This window comes from Mandrillus leucophaeus, unplaced genomic scaffold, assembly GCF_000951045.1.
Source record: "Mandrillus leucophaeus isolate KB7577 unplaced genomic scaffold, Mleu.le_1.0 Scaffold14, whole genome shotgun sequence".
NCBI classification, from domain to species: domain Eukaryota; kingdom Metazoa; phylum Chordata; class Mammalia; order Primates; family Cercopithecidae; genus Mandrillus; species Mandrillus leucophaeus.
In genome coordinates this window covers 2,175,102-2,189,788 of record NW_012101365.1, presented here as the reverse complement: position 1 = coordinate 2,189,788, position 14,687 = coordinate 2,175,102, and the positions used below count along the sequence as shown (strand labels likewise).

Here is a 14,687-nt window from a genome sequence, read left to right as displayed (position 1 = left end):
CCTTGGATAAATTAATTTCTCTGTACTTTAGTTTTCTTATCTGTAGAACGGGGATAATAATAATACCTTCCCCACAGTATCACTGTGAGTGTAAGTTTACAGTGACATGATATATAATGAGAATTAAATGAGTTAATTCATATAAAGCTCTTAGAGCCTGGAACAAAGTTCAGCACTGTTTGAGTACTAGGTGTTACAACAGTGACGTTGCTACACCCTTCACTGCTACTGTGTTCCAGTTAACCTCTCCCACAGCCATTCATTGCTTAGGTAATTCGTGTTGGTGGCCAAGACAGGTCTGGGAAGAAGAGAGATGAATCAGACTGCCCACTGCACTTTGTCCAGCTACACCTGGCACATATAGAAGGTCCTCTAAATGCTTGCTGAATGGATAAGCGAATGTCTTCCAATTGAACTCCAAGTTCTTTGAAGGCAGGGACTATATTCCTAGCTGTCATAACCCTAGAACAATGCACCTGGTGAGGCACACTGTAGGCGCTGAGGGATTATACATGGATAAATGACTGCAGGTGGAAAACCACTAAGGCTACAAAGCGAGCATTGATAAGGTGCTGCAGAGAGACCGCTCCCAGTTTCAGTAAGGGGGTTAGCCTTGGAAGCGTGGCTGCCCAACGGCGCGAGGGCTGCTGGGAAAGGCAGGCTCGCCTGGCTCGCCAGGGGATCCCGGCAGAGTGCCGCGGGCTGAGTCAGCCCCCACGCCCCGCCCCCTCCGCCGGCTCACGTGACCGTCTCTGGGCAGCGCAAACCATGGCGGGCTTGGTGGACTTCCAGGATGAGGAGCAGGTTAAGTCCTTTTTGGAGAACATGGAGGTGGAGTGCAACTACCACTGCTACCACGAGAAGGACCCGGACGGTGAGCGCCTCCAGCGCAGCCCGGCGACGCGTCGGGGAGAGGCGTGCCGGGAGAGGTCGGGTCTGCGACCTCTGAGAGGCTGGAGAAGGAATCACGTGGCTGGCGGGGGACGGGGGTCTGTGGATCGCGGTGACTTCGTGTGTTGGGAAGGGCGATGTGTCCCGGGAAGACCGAGCCTGGAGGCCGGGGCGGGTAGGAAGAGACGTGCTGGGGCTTTTGGGTTAGGGACTGGGGATCTATCGGTGAACAGATGAAATTCGCTGCCCTTGTGGAGCTTCCAAGCTAGTGCGGGCAGTCGGGCAATAAGCCTCAGGTAATTCATGAAATCGTGTTCGAAAGTAGTAAGTACCTGCCGGGCGCGGTGGTTCACGCCTGTAATCCCAGCACTTTGGGAGGCCGAGACGGGTGGATCACGAGGTCAGGAGATCGAGACCATCCTGGCTAACACGGTGAAACCCTGTCTCTACTAAAAATACAAAAAATTAGCCAGGCGTGGTGGCAGGCGCCTGTAGTCCCAGCTACTCGGGAGGCTGAGGCAGGAGAATGGCGTGAACCCGGAAGGCGGAGCTTGCAGTGAGCGGAGATCGCGCCACTGCACTCCAGCCTGGGCGACAGAGCGAGACTCTGTCTCAATAAATAAATAAATAAGTAAATAAATAAGTAAATAAATAAAGTAGTAAGTGCCGTGGAAAAGGACTGGGTGAAGGGTATCAGGAGGGCAGGAGGGCAGAAGGGCAGTTTTAAATTGAGTGATCAGGGAAGATCACTGAGAAAGTGGCAATTGAATAAAGGCTTGAAGAAGGTAAGGGAGTGAACCGTGCAGATCTTACCATAGGTAACAGCTGGCAAAGAGGCCCTGAAGCACAAATGTGTCCCGTGTGTTGTGTGAACACTGAATTGACTTGAGAGTATAGGTGGATGGTGATGACCAGAGGGGTCCACCCAGAGCAGCCAATAGCTTTCGGTGGTTTTCTTCTTCCTGCTTTATTTTTATTTTTTATATTTTCTTTCTTTTTTGAGATAGTATCTCACTATGTTGTCCAGGCTGGTCGCAACTCCTGGGCTCAAGTGATCCTCCTTTTTTTTTTTTTTTTGTTTTTTCGAGACTGAGTCTCACGCTGTCACCCAGGTTGGAGTACAGTGCCTCCATCTCAGCTCATTGCAACCTCTGCCTCCTAGGTTAAAGCAATTCTCCTGCCTCAGCCGCCTGAGTAGCTGGAATTACAGGCTCCCACCACCACGCCCAGCTAATTTTTGTATTTTAGTAGAGACAGGGTTTCACCATGTTAGCCAGGCTGGTCTCAAACTCCTGACCTCAGGCAATCCATCTTCCTTGGCCTCCCAAAGTGCTGGGATTACAGGTGTGAGCCACTGTGCCCAGCCTTTTTTTTTTTTTTTCTTTCAAATAAAGGTCTGGTGTGGCACAAGCCTGTCATCCCAGTTCTCTGGGAGGCTGAAGTGAGGCAGGAGGATCGCATGAGGCCAGGATTTCAAGACCAGCCTGGGCAACATGGTGAAACCCTGTCTCTACTAAAAAAAAAAAAAAAAAAGAAAGAAAAAAGTGACACTGGCCCTACCTTCTAATAGCTTGCAGTTTAGTTTGCAGAAATGACATAGCTATTCCTTGAAGCTAATCCATAACATAGACCATAATGTAACCATATACATATCATAACATAGTCATGAAACAGAGTTGCTCTGCAGTATGATGGCTTAAAAAGAACCTGGGGTTGGGCCGAGCATGGTGGCTCATGCCTGTAATCCCAGCACTTTGGGAGGCCGAGGTGGGCAGATCACTTGAGGTCAGGAGTTCAAGACCAGCCTGACCAATATGATGAAACTCTGTCTCTACTAAAAATATAAAAATTAGCCAGATGTGGTGGCATGTGCCTGTAATCCCGGCTACTGGGGAGGCTGAGACAGGAGAACTGCTTGAACCCGGGAGGCGGAGGTTGCAGTGAGCCGAGATCACACCATTGCACTCCAGCCTGGGCAACAAGAGCAAAATAACGTCTCAAAAAAAAAAAAAACAAACAAACAAACAAAAAAAAAGAATCCGGCATTGTTCTTTGAGAGCTGGTCCATGTCCTAAGTGTAGAAAGAACTTAGAGGAATTGGGGTCACTAAGGAACAGGGTGGTTAGGGAAGACTTTGAAGGGAGGTCTGGAGGACTGGGCAAGTGTTGATTAAATGGAGGAGAGGGTCGGAGAAGAAAGTGCTATCTTTTGGAAGGTTGAAGTCAGGATGTAGTACATTTGAAGCGGGAGTCTGGGCCACAGTATGTCGGGGCTTGAATGCCAGAGTAAGAAATATAGACTTTGCTCTGTAGGCAATGGAGAGCAAAACATGTCAGACAAGCAAGTTACTGGAATCGGGAAGAGTAGATATATCAAAAGGACTGGCTGCAGCACTTTAGGAGACCTGAGAAGAGGCTGTAGTTACCATAGCGACTGGTGTAGTAGTTTCCTTGCATGTCAGGCTCTCTTATCTGGATAACTGAAGTCGCCTTCTAACCTGTCCCTGTCTTTGCACTTTACTCCCTTAAAATCCATTTCTATTCACAGATAAACTGATATTTTAATTTTAATTTTGTTATGTTAAATATTAGATTTTAAAATAACATATTTATCAATGCCCAATTATATGCCCTCACATACTTAAATTCCTGCATACTCACCCAGGCATATATGAACATATATACCAGAGTAACGTTTTTGTTGGGGGGTGGGGTTGTTGTTTTTGGTGACTTTTTGGTTGTTTTTTGAGACAGGGTCTTACTCTGTTGCCCAGGCTGGAGTGCAGTGGCACAATTTTGGCTCACTGCAACCTCTTCCTCCCAGGTTCAAGCACTTCTGCCCCAGCCTCCCAAGTAGCTGGGATTACAGGCATGTGCCACCACACCTGGCTTTTTTTTTTTTCCTGAGACTGAGTCTTGCTCTGTTGCCCAGGCTTGAGTGCAGGGGCATGATATCAGCTCACTACAACCTTAGCCTCCTGGGTTCAAGTGATTCTCCTGCCTCAGCCTCCCGAGTAGCTGGAATTACAAGTGTGTGCCACTGAGCCTGGCTAATTTTTGTATTTTTAGTAGAGACAGGATTTCACCATGTTGGCCAGGCTGGTCTTGAACTCCTGACCTCAAGTGATCTACCCTCCTTGGCCTCCCAAAATGCTGGGATTACAGGCATGAGCCACCACACCTGGCCTGAATCGTATTACTTATTTTCTTAAAACCCTCCAGTGGTTTACTGTTTCAGTTGGAAAAAAATCGTAACTGCATCCTATGTTTCACAAGGCCTGGGGTCTCGTCCCTACCTTCCTTCTTCATTTCCTGACCCTCCTTGGTTCAGCCATGTTGTACCTTATTCATGCCAAACTTATTCTCTCTTTCAGGTCTTTGTATTTACTGTTCCTTGTGCCAGGACTTTGTGCCCCTGCCCATTTTATTGTCTTTTAATTTAATTTTTTTTTTTTAAATTTTTAAATTTGTTCCAAATCCCTGCCCCACTCCCATTCCATTGTCTTAAAATAGCTAGTACTTTCTTGTTATTGAGGTCACAGCCCCTCCCCAGTGGCCCAGTCTTTGTTAGCTTCACCCAAAGTTGACAGCAAACAGTTATCCTGTTTTATTTCAGTCATAGCATTTATTTATTTATTTATTTGTATACATTTAAGGAGTACAAGTGCAGTTTTGTTACATGGATATATTGCCTGGTTGTGAAGTCTGGGCTTGTTTTTATTTTTTTGAGACGGAGTTCCACTCTTGTTGCCCAGGCTGGAGTGCAATGGCCCATCTCGGCTCACCGCAATCTCCGCCTCCTGAGTTGAAGTGATTCTCTGCCTCAGCCTCCCAGGTAGCTGGGATTATAGGCATGCACCACCATGTACGGCTAATATTTTTGTATTTTTAGTACAGACAGGGTTTCTCCATGTCAGGCTGGTCTAGAATTCCCGACCACAGGTGATCTGCCCGCCTCGGCCTCCCAAATTGCTGGGGAAGTCGGGGCTTTTAATATAACCATCACCCAAATAATGTACTTGTACCTGTTAGGTAATTTCTTCCTCCCACCCTTCCCAATCTCCAGTGTCTATTATTCCACACTCTCTGTGTCCATGTGTACACAGTATTTAGCTCCCACTTATAAGTGAGGACATGCAGTATTTCACTTCCTGTTTCTGAGTTGTTATAATCATAACATTTATTACTGTTTGAATAAATTTTGTTCATTTACTTATTGTATTTCCTCCCCTAGAATGTAAATTTTAGGAGGGCAAATGAGTATATTCTCAGCATCTAGAACCATGTCTGGTACATAGATGCATAGAGATGCTCAAATATTTGTTGAGTGAAAATGAATGAGAGATACATGTTGTCACCAGGGGTTAAGAAGAGGGGAGAGAGATTAAGGAGAGAGGTTTACTGGGATTGGGAGACATGGAGCCTGTTTCCATAGAAGCGGCCACCTCTACTCTTTCTTTTTGGCTTTCATGTTCCTACCCTAGCTGAGGAGTAAGGTATAGTCATCACAGCACCCTTTTCTTTTTCTTTTTCTTTTTTTTTTAAAGACAGAGTCTCGCTGTGTCACCCAGGCTGGAGTGCAGTGGCACGATCTCGACTCACTGCAACCTCTGCCCCCTGGGTTCAAGTGATTCTCCTGCCTTAGCCTCCCAGGTAGCTGGGATTACAGGTGTGTGCCACCACACCTGGCTAATTTTTTAATATTTTTCCACTCCTGGATAATTTTTTTGTATTTTTAGTAGAGACAGGGTTTCACCCTGTCCAGGCTGGTCTCGAACTCCAGACCTCAAGTGATCCTCCTGCCTCAGCCTCCCTAAGTACTGGGAGCTACCAAGCCTGACCCAGCACCGTTTTCTTGCTGCTACAAAGACTAGTCTATGAGCCTTTTAGGTTTTCATTGTTTTTACCATTGAACTTCATGAAAGATTCCAAAACTAGCAAAGTTTCAATCATGGAAGTCGGTGGGTATTTGGGCGTGGCTGACAGGGAGCAGAAGGGCTGGTGAGTGATGGAGCCAATGCAGGGACTGAGGTTTCCCCAGGCCATACATTGCTCAGTCCATGGCTATGGGGAGACAATGTCATTTGTAGGTATGGCTAAACACCACCTACATTCTTTGTGGTAAGGTCAACTTGCGACATCTCAGGAGAACATGGGCTGTCTTAAAAGACATAGCCTGGCCTGCCACACCTGGGCACCCCCTACCCCAAGACCCCACTGTGAAGCAGCAGCCCCAGACATGAAGAATAGCCCTTGCCCTCTCTTCGCAGGTTGCTATCGGCTGGTGGACTATTTGGAAGGGATCCAGAAGAATTTTGATGAGGCTGCCAAGGTGTTGAAGTTTAACTGTGAAGAGAACCAGCACAGCGATAGTTGCTACAAACTGGGGGCCTACTATGTGACTGGAAAAGGTAAGGGTAAGGAGGGTCTGCTTTTTGGATCCTTGTCACTGATAGCAGTGCTGGCCTCACACCTGAGCCCCATGATGAGCTCTTGCAGAAGGGTCTCGCAGGCATTGGGCAAGTGCATTGTAGGAAGATGGAGAGGTAGGAGTTCAGCAGAGCGATGTGGGGAAGAACACAGCCTTTCAAGTTAGGTAAACCTTAGGGAATGCTATTTGCAAATAGTGGGATCTTGAGCCAATCACTTCAACTCTGTGCACTCAGTTACATCACCTGTAAATTGGAGGGAAATAGTACTTGTTTTGTAGGGTCATGAGGATTAAATAGGATAGTATAGAAAAAGGCATCAGCATGTGCCTGGCGCGGAGTAAGGGGTCAGTAATTATAATTGTCTTGCTTCTGTCTTTTCTCCTACTCTAATTGTAGTTATCACTGGTATAGTGTTTACATTATGTATGGCTAAATAACAGATCACCTCAGTAGTTTCTGTGGGTCAAGAATTTGGGAGTGGTTTAGTGGGGTCCCTCAGGGTGTCTCATGAGGTTATAGTCAGACATTGGCCATGGAACCAGGGCTGTAGTCATTGGAAGGCTTGACTGAAGTTGGGAGTTTCCAGTTCTAAGATGACTCACTCTGATGGCTGGTAACAGAGGCCTCTGTTCCTTACCAGCTGTTATTGGGAGAGCTCAGATCATCATGACATGGTTCTCTCCATGGGCTGCTTGAGTGTCCTCATGACATGGCGTCTGGCTTCCCCCAGAGTGAGTAATTTAAAGGAGAGAACAAGATAGAATCCACAGTGTCTTCTATGACCTATCTTTGGAAGTCACACGCTTTTCATTTCTATCACATATTTATTAGATGTAGCCTACACTAAGGGAAAGGACTTAAATTCCACTTCTTGAAGAGGAAGGAATATTAAAGAACTTATGGACATATTTAAAACCACCACAGGCCAGGCGCGGTGGGTCACGCCTGTAATCCCAACACTTTGGGAGGCCAAGGCAGGTGGATCATAAGGTCAGGAGTTCAAAACCAGCCTCACCAACATGGTGCAACCCCGTCTCTACTAAAAATACAAAAAAAAAAAAAATTAGCTGGGCGTGGTGGCACACACCTGTAATCCCAGCGACTCAGGAGGCTGAGGCAGGAGCATCACTTGAACCCTGGAGGCAGAGGTTGCAGTGAGCCGAGATCATGCCACTGCACTCCAGCCTGAGCAACAGAGCAAGACTCCGTCTCACAAAAAAAACCAGAAAAAACAAAAAAAACCCAAAAAAACTCAACACAAATAAGCAATAGGACCTTTGACAGGCAGCTTTTTTTTTTTGGACAGGGTCTTATTCTGTTTCTCAGACTAGAGTGCAGTGATAAAATCATAACTCACTGCAGCCTTGAGCTCCTGGGCTCAAGCAATCCTCCTGCCTCAGCCTCCCCAGTAGCTGGAACTAAAGGCACATGCCCCCATGCTTGGCTAATTTTTTACTTTTTGTAGAGACAGGATCTCACATGTTGCCAGGCTGGTCTCAAACTCCTGGCCTCAAGCAGTCCTTGCACCTTGGCCTCCCAAAGTGCGAGGGTCAGGTGTGAGCCACTGCACCTGGCCAAAGATGTCTTTTTTTTTTTTTTTTTTTGAGACAGGGTCCCACTCTGTCGCCCAGGCTGGAGTGCAGTGGCATGATCTCAGCTTACCACAACCCCTGCCTGCCAGGCTCAAGCGATTCTCCTGCCTCAATCTTCCGAGTAGCTGGGAATACAGGGGTGTGTGACACTACCACCCAGCTCATTTTTGTATTTTTAGTAGAGATGGAGTTTCGCCATGTTGGCCAGGCTGGTCTTGAACTAACCTCAAATGATCCACCCGCCTCGGCCTCCCAAAATGCTGGGGTTACAGGTGTGAGCCACTGTGCCCGGCCCCACTTTAATTTTTTAAACTAAATTTTAGGCCAGGTGCAGTGGCTCACTTGAGCCGAGGAGGTGGAGGCTGCAGTGAGCTGAGATTGCTCCACTGCACTCCAGCCTGGGCCACAGAGCAAGACTCTGTCTCTAAATAAATAAATGAAAATAAAAATGATTCTAACCTTTTAATATTTTTTCTAAACTCTCGATAGCCCTAGTGGCTCATTTAGGAAATTTCACTATGGGCTAGAAATAGTAATTTGTAGGTCAGCAGTTTCCTTAGTTTCGCTTCAATTTGGTTTTCTTCTGATAACTTCAGGTAAAATCAAAGTTAAATTCTTTACTTACAAATAGCATCTGCGATCCAATTTTTCCAAACACTTCTATCTAGTATGTATTCAACCAGCCAGCATTTGATGTGAACACAAGCTACAAAGATGACTGGAATGGTGTTCACTTAATGATAATGATGGTTATTACTAGATAATGGATTTGGAATGGTTACTTAAAAGAATAATGTTAAAATGTTTATATTTTTTGAGATCGAGTAATGGTACATGGGGATTTGAAGTTTTACACATATACAAACAAGTAAAAAAAGTGAGCCCTGCCACCACTTCTACTTAAAAGTCTTTGTTAGTGATTTCCCATTGTTTTTAAGATTAAATTCAGGGGTCCTTAATGTGACCCTGCATGATCTGGTCCCTGCTTGCCTGTCTTGCACTGTACTTTTCCTCCATGCTCTTTTCACAATTAAAATCATCTTTTTTTTTTTTTTTTTTGGTGAGACAGGGTCTCACTCCATTGCTGAGGCTGAGTGCAGTGGCTCAATCATAGCTCACGGCAGCCTTGACCTCCTGGGCTCAAGCGATCCTCCCGCCTTAGCCTCCTGAGTAGCTGAGCTGTTTTTGATTATTTTGTAGAGATGGGGTCTGGCTATGTTGCCCAGGCTAGTTGCAAACTCTTGGATGCAAGTGATCCTCCTGCCTTGGCCTACCAAAGTGCTGAGATTACAGGCATGAGCCACCACGCCCAGTGAAAATCATACATTTATTTGTATTGTTATTTATTTGTTTAGAGGTGAGGTCTTGCACTCTTGCTCAGGCTAGAGTGCAGCAGTGCAAAACTTCCAGGCTCAAGCAGTCCTCTTGCCTCAGCCTCTCTAGCTGGGACTACAGGCCCATGCCCCCATGCATGGCTAATGTTAACTTTTTTTATAGAGACAGAGTCTCACTATGCTGCCCAGGCTGATCTTGAACTCCTGGCCTCCTGAGGTCCTCCTGCCTGGGCCTCTCAAAGTGCTGGGATTACTGGCCACCGTGCCTGGCCCGTATGGTTATTTCATGTCTGTCTCATTAGCCCATAAGACAGGTCTCATTAGGCCTCAAAAGCAGGACAGTGTCATTTGTTCCCCAGCACCTAGCACAGCAATTGGCAACTATTCAGTATACAGTTGTCCCTCAGTATATGTGGGAAATTCGTTCCAGGACCCTCATTCCATTCTGCCACAGATAACGAAGTCTGATGATGCTCACATCTGTTATATAAAAATGGCATAATATTTGCATATAACCCTACCCATATTCTTCTGTGTATTTTGTTTTATTTTTTGTTTGTTTATTTGTTTGTATGTTTTGAGATGGAGTCTTGCTCAGTTGCACAGGCTGGAGTGCAGTGGCACGATCTCGGCTCACTACAACCTCTGCCTCCTGGGTTCAAGCAATTTTCCTGCCTCAGCCTCCCGAGTAGCTGGGATTATAGGCACCCACTATCATGCCCAGCTAATTTTTTTTTTTTTTTTTTTTTCGAGACAGTTATGCTCTGTTGTCCAGGCTGGAGTGCAATGGCACGATCTCCACTCACTGCAAGCTCCGCCTCCGGGGTTCATGCCATTCTTCTGCCTCAGCCTCCCAAGTAGCTGGCATTACAGACCCCTCCCACCATGCCCAGCTAATTTTTTTGTATTTTTAGTAGAGACAGGGTTTCACCGTGTTGGCCAGGCTGGTCTCAAACTCCTGACCTCGTGATCCACCCACCTCGGCCTCCCAAAGTGCTGGGAATACAGGCGTGAGCCACCACGCCCAGCCTAATTTTTGTATTTTTGTAGAGATGGGGTTTCACCATGTTGGCCAGGCTGGTCTTGAACCTCCTGATCTCAGATGATCCGCCCACCTTGGCCTCCCAAAGTGCTGGGATTACAGGCGAGAGCCACCGCACCTGGCCTCCTGTGTATTGTAAATTAATTACTTAGAACAGGGGTGTTCAATCTTTTTGCTTCCCTAGGCCACACCGTAAGAAGAATTGTCTTGGACCATATATAAAATACAGTAACGATAGCTGATGAGCTTAAAAAAAAAAAAAATCACAAAAAAAGTCTCATAGGCCAGGTGCAGTGGTTCACGCCTGTAATCCCAGGATTTTTCCCAGCATTTTGGGAGGCTGAGGCAGGTGGATCACAAGGTCAGGAGTTCGAGACCAGCCTGACCAACATAGTGAAACCCCGTCTCTACTGAAAACACAAAAATTAGCCCAGCGTGGTGGCTCGCCTGTAATCCCAGCTACTCAGGAGGCTGAGGCAGGATAATCACTTGAACCCTGGAGGCAGAGGTTGCAGTGAGCTGAGATCATGCCACTGCACTCCAGCCTGGGCGACAGAGCAAGACTTCATCTCAAAATAATAATAATAATTATTATTATTATTATCATTTCATAATGTTTTAAGAAAGTTTATGAATTTGTGTTAAGCCACATTCAAAGCCATCCCAGGCTCATGGGTTGGACAATCTTGGCTTAGACTATCTAATACAATGTAAATACTGAGTAAATAATTGTTCTATTTTATATATTTTGTATTTTTTAATTGTATTGTTGTTTTCTTGCTAATATTTTTGACGTGTGGTTGGTTGAACCCATGGATATGGAGGGCCCACTGTATGTTTAAATTAATGAACAATTAAATGCCTGTAATATGCCATGTTCTCACTGTAACCCCATGAGGTAGATATTATCATTCCCAATTTTCACCTCCTTGACCTGTCTGAGTTTCCTCATAAGGTATCATTTGAACAAAAGATTCTATGGCTGAGAAAGCTAGGAGATCTGTGCACTATGGCAGGCTACCTTTCATGCTGCCTGAGCTCATAGCATGGACAGTTTTTTTTCTTTTTGAGTTAAGGTCTTGCTCTGTCACCCAGGTCGATCTCAAATTCCTGGCCTCAAGCAATCATCCTGCACAAAGTGTTAGGATTACAGATGTGAGCCACTATGCTCAGTCTTAAACTTTATTCAGGAATTGTTGCTGGCCAGGTGTGGTGGCTCACACTTGTAATTCCAGCACTTTGGAAGGCCAAGGTGGGACCATCGCTTGAGTCCCAGAGTTTAAGACCAGCCTAGGCAACATAGTGAGATCCTGTCTCTACAAAAAAATTTAAAAATTCGCCGGGCATAGTGGTGTGTGCCTGTAGTCCCAGCTACTTGGGGAGGCTGAGATGGGAAGATTGCTTTAGCCTGGGAGGTTGAGGCTGCAGTGAGCTGTGATCATGCCAGTGCACTCCAGCCTGGGTAACAGAGCAAGACCCTTTCTCCAAAAAAAAAAAAAAATTATTCGCTGACTTTGGCCTGAGACATTTAGGTTGTGTCCTGGCTTGGGTTTATTTTTTCGTACTTTCCTTCCTCTCAGGTGGTCTGGCCCAGGACCTGAAAGCTGCCGCCAGGTGCTTTTTGATGGCGTGTGAGAAGCCCGGAAAGAAGTCTATAGCAGCATGTCACAACGTTGGCCTCCTGGCACATGATGGACAGGTTAATGAGGATGGCCAGCCTGACCTGGGGAAGGCCAGGGACTACTACACAAGGGCCTGTGATGGTGGCTATGCTTCCAGCTGCTTCAACCTCAGTGCCATGTTCCTGCAGGGTGCCCCAGGCTTTCCTAAGGACATGGACCTGGCATGTAAATACTCCATGAAAGCCTGTGATCTGGGTCATATCTGGGCCTGTGCCAATGCCAGTCGCATGTACAAGCTGGGAGATGGTGTTGATAAGGATGAGGCCAAGGCCGAGGTGCTAAAAAATCGAGCTCAGCAGCTACACAAAGAACAGGAGAAAGGTGTCCAACCCTTAACTTTTGGGTAATGTGGCCTACCCTCCCTCCCAGGCAGCAAACTGCTTGAGGCTGGCAGCTCCTGTTTCTGAAGACTGATGCAGCCCTTGAAGGTCAACCTGCTGCAGCAAGAAAACTTGGGACTTGAATTGGTAGCTCCCGTTATATGGATTCATTGCCCCAGCTACTGGAGTGTAGCCTACAATGTCTATTTCAGTCAATATTCCTTTATCTGGGTGTTCTGTACAATGTTTATTACAGTCAATATTCCTTCATCTGGGGGTGTTCTGTGAAGATAGCCATGTTTATGGGGATCTTAGTTTTCAAACTCTGGCAATTCTGTGAAAAATAGGAGCAAACTAGAGAGCCCTAGAAATTGGTGGTAGGGAGGGGAGGATAGCAGGAAGTTTTAAAAATTAGCAGCCCCAGGGCCTAAAGGAATCATCTATCATCATTTTCATCACTATTATTATTTTGGTTAGGATGGCTTGAAAATCAGAACATATCTTGGTTTACGTAATCGAGGTCTTAAAGAATTAGGAACAGTTAAATAGTCGCAACTGCCAGCGTCTGACTTACATAATCATTGGTGTGGGCTTCATTTTGCGTTTAGAGTCACATCTTTCAGTAAATTCACAGAGATCAAGAGGGATGTGCAACATACAGCTTAAAGGCTGTTATGCCTCAGAGTTGCTGAAGAAGATGAAACATCAGCCTGCCATCGTCTAGAAGAGACATTGGCCAGTGTAGTCGCTTGGCACTGCCCATCATGCTGAGGGAGCAGATTCTTCCCAAGGCAGCTTCAGCTAGGAGTTTGTAAGCAAGGACTTTGTGACACATTTGTCCCCTTTAACTGAGCCTTTTTCACTGTCCCTGTGAATAAACAATTTTGAGTGACTTCCAGTTTGTGTTAATTAGTGTTCTTTTCAGATTCCAGGTACCGCAGAGAGTATGTTCTTTGTGGTGGTTGTGCCTTTTAAGAACATTCGCGGCCGGGTGTGGTGGCTCACACCTGTAATCCCAGCACTTTGGGAGGCCGAGGCGGGCAGATCACAAGGTCACAGATTGAGACCATCCTGGCTAACACGGTGAAACCCCGTCTATACTAAAAATACAAAAAATTAGCCAGGCATGGTGGTGGGCGCCTGTAGTCCCAGCTACTCAGGAGGCTGAGGCAGGAGAATGGCGTGAATGTGGGAGGCGGAGCTTGCAGTGAGCCAAGATTGCGCCACTGCACTCCAGCCTGGGCGACAGAGCGAGACTCCGTCTCAAAAAAAAAAAAAAAAAAATTTGCTTTTCCTGTTATCTCCCCAGCTTGTCACCAGGGGGCAAGCTTGTCATTTCCCTGCTGATAACAATACCATTCTGTCTGTCACCATCTACTGTTTTAGGCTTTTGTTTTGCAGCCGTCCTGAAAGGAAGGCTTGCTGTGTAAATGAAGGTTTGTGAGCACAGCAGCCAGCTTCTTAAGTTGATAGAGGACGAGGACTTCCCCAAGTGCACAGAGGAGATTTCAAAAGACATCAAGTTCACTTTTTTAAAATGTAAAGTAGGTTTTGGTGTGCTTAAAATAAGCTAGGTCAGACCAGGCGTGGTGGCTCACGCCTGTAATCCTAGCATTTTGGGAGGCCAAGGCAGGCAGATCACTTGAGGTCAGGAGTTCAAGATCAGCCTGGCCAACATGACGAAACCCCTTTCTCTACTAAAAATACAAAAATTAGCCAGGTGTGGCAGGCACCTGTAATCCCAGCTACCTGGGAGGTTGAGGCAAGAGAATTGCTTGAACCTGGGAGGCAGAGGTTGCAGTAAACAGATTGTGCCACTGCACTCCAGCCTGGGCAATACAGCAAGACTCTGTTTCAAAAACAAAAGCAAAACTAGGCTGGGTGCAGTGGCTCACGCTTGTAATCCCAGCACTTTAGGAGGCTGAGGCAGGTGGATCACGAGGTCAGGAGTTCGAGACCATCCTGGCCAACATAGTGAAACCCCATCTCTACTAAAAATACAAAAATTATCTGGGTGTGGTGGTGGGCCCCTGTTGTCCCAGCTACTCTGGAGGCTGAGGCAGGAGAATTGCTTGAACCCAGGAAGCAGAGGTTACAGTAAGCCAAGACCACGCCATTGTGCTCCAGCCAGGTAACAGAGTAAGACAAAACACACACACACACACACACACACACAAAACTGTAAGTCAAAAAACATGAATACACGTTCAACATCACTAATCAGGGAAATGCAAATCAAAACCACAATGAACTCTTAAAATTCCACAGTAAGCAAACAACCTGATTAAAACACAGGCCAAAACCCTTAACATATCTCAGCAAAGAAGATAGACAGGTGGCAAACAAGCATACGAAAAGATGCTCCATATAACATGTCATCAGGAAAATGCAAGTT

At 46.2% G+C, this 14,687-nt stretch overlaps 1 protein-coding gene across 2 annotated transcripts; it reads left to right on the top strand.

The window, feature by feature from the left end:
* The first annotated feature begins 409 nt into the window (after positions 1-409).
* On the top strand, positions 410-13,185 carry LOC105534864 (cytochrome c oxidase assembly factor 7). Of its 2 annotated transcripts, none has more exons than XM_011973773.1 (3): positions 410-874; positions 6,161-6,301; positions 11,871-13,185. In XM_011973773.1, exons 1-3 carry the CDS (start codon positions 769-771, stop codon positions 12,317-12,319), a joined length of 696 nt encoding a protein of 231 aa, XP_011829163.1. In that variant the 5' UTR covers positions 410-768; the 3' UTR covers positions 12,320-13,185. The 2 variants fall into 2 exon arrangements, with proteins under 2 accessions (XP_011829163.1, XP_011829161.1); XM_011973771.1 differs by having other exon boundaries at positions 761-929.
* The last annotated feature ends 1,502 nt before the right edge of the window (positions 13,186-14,687 follow it).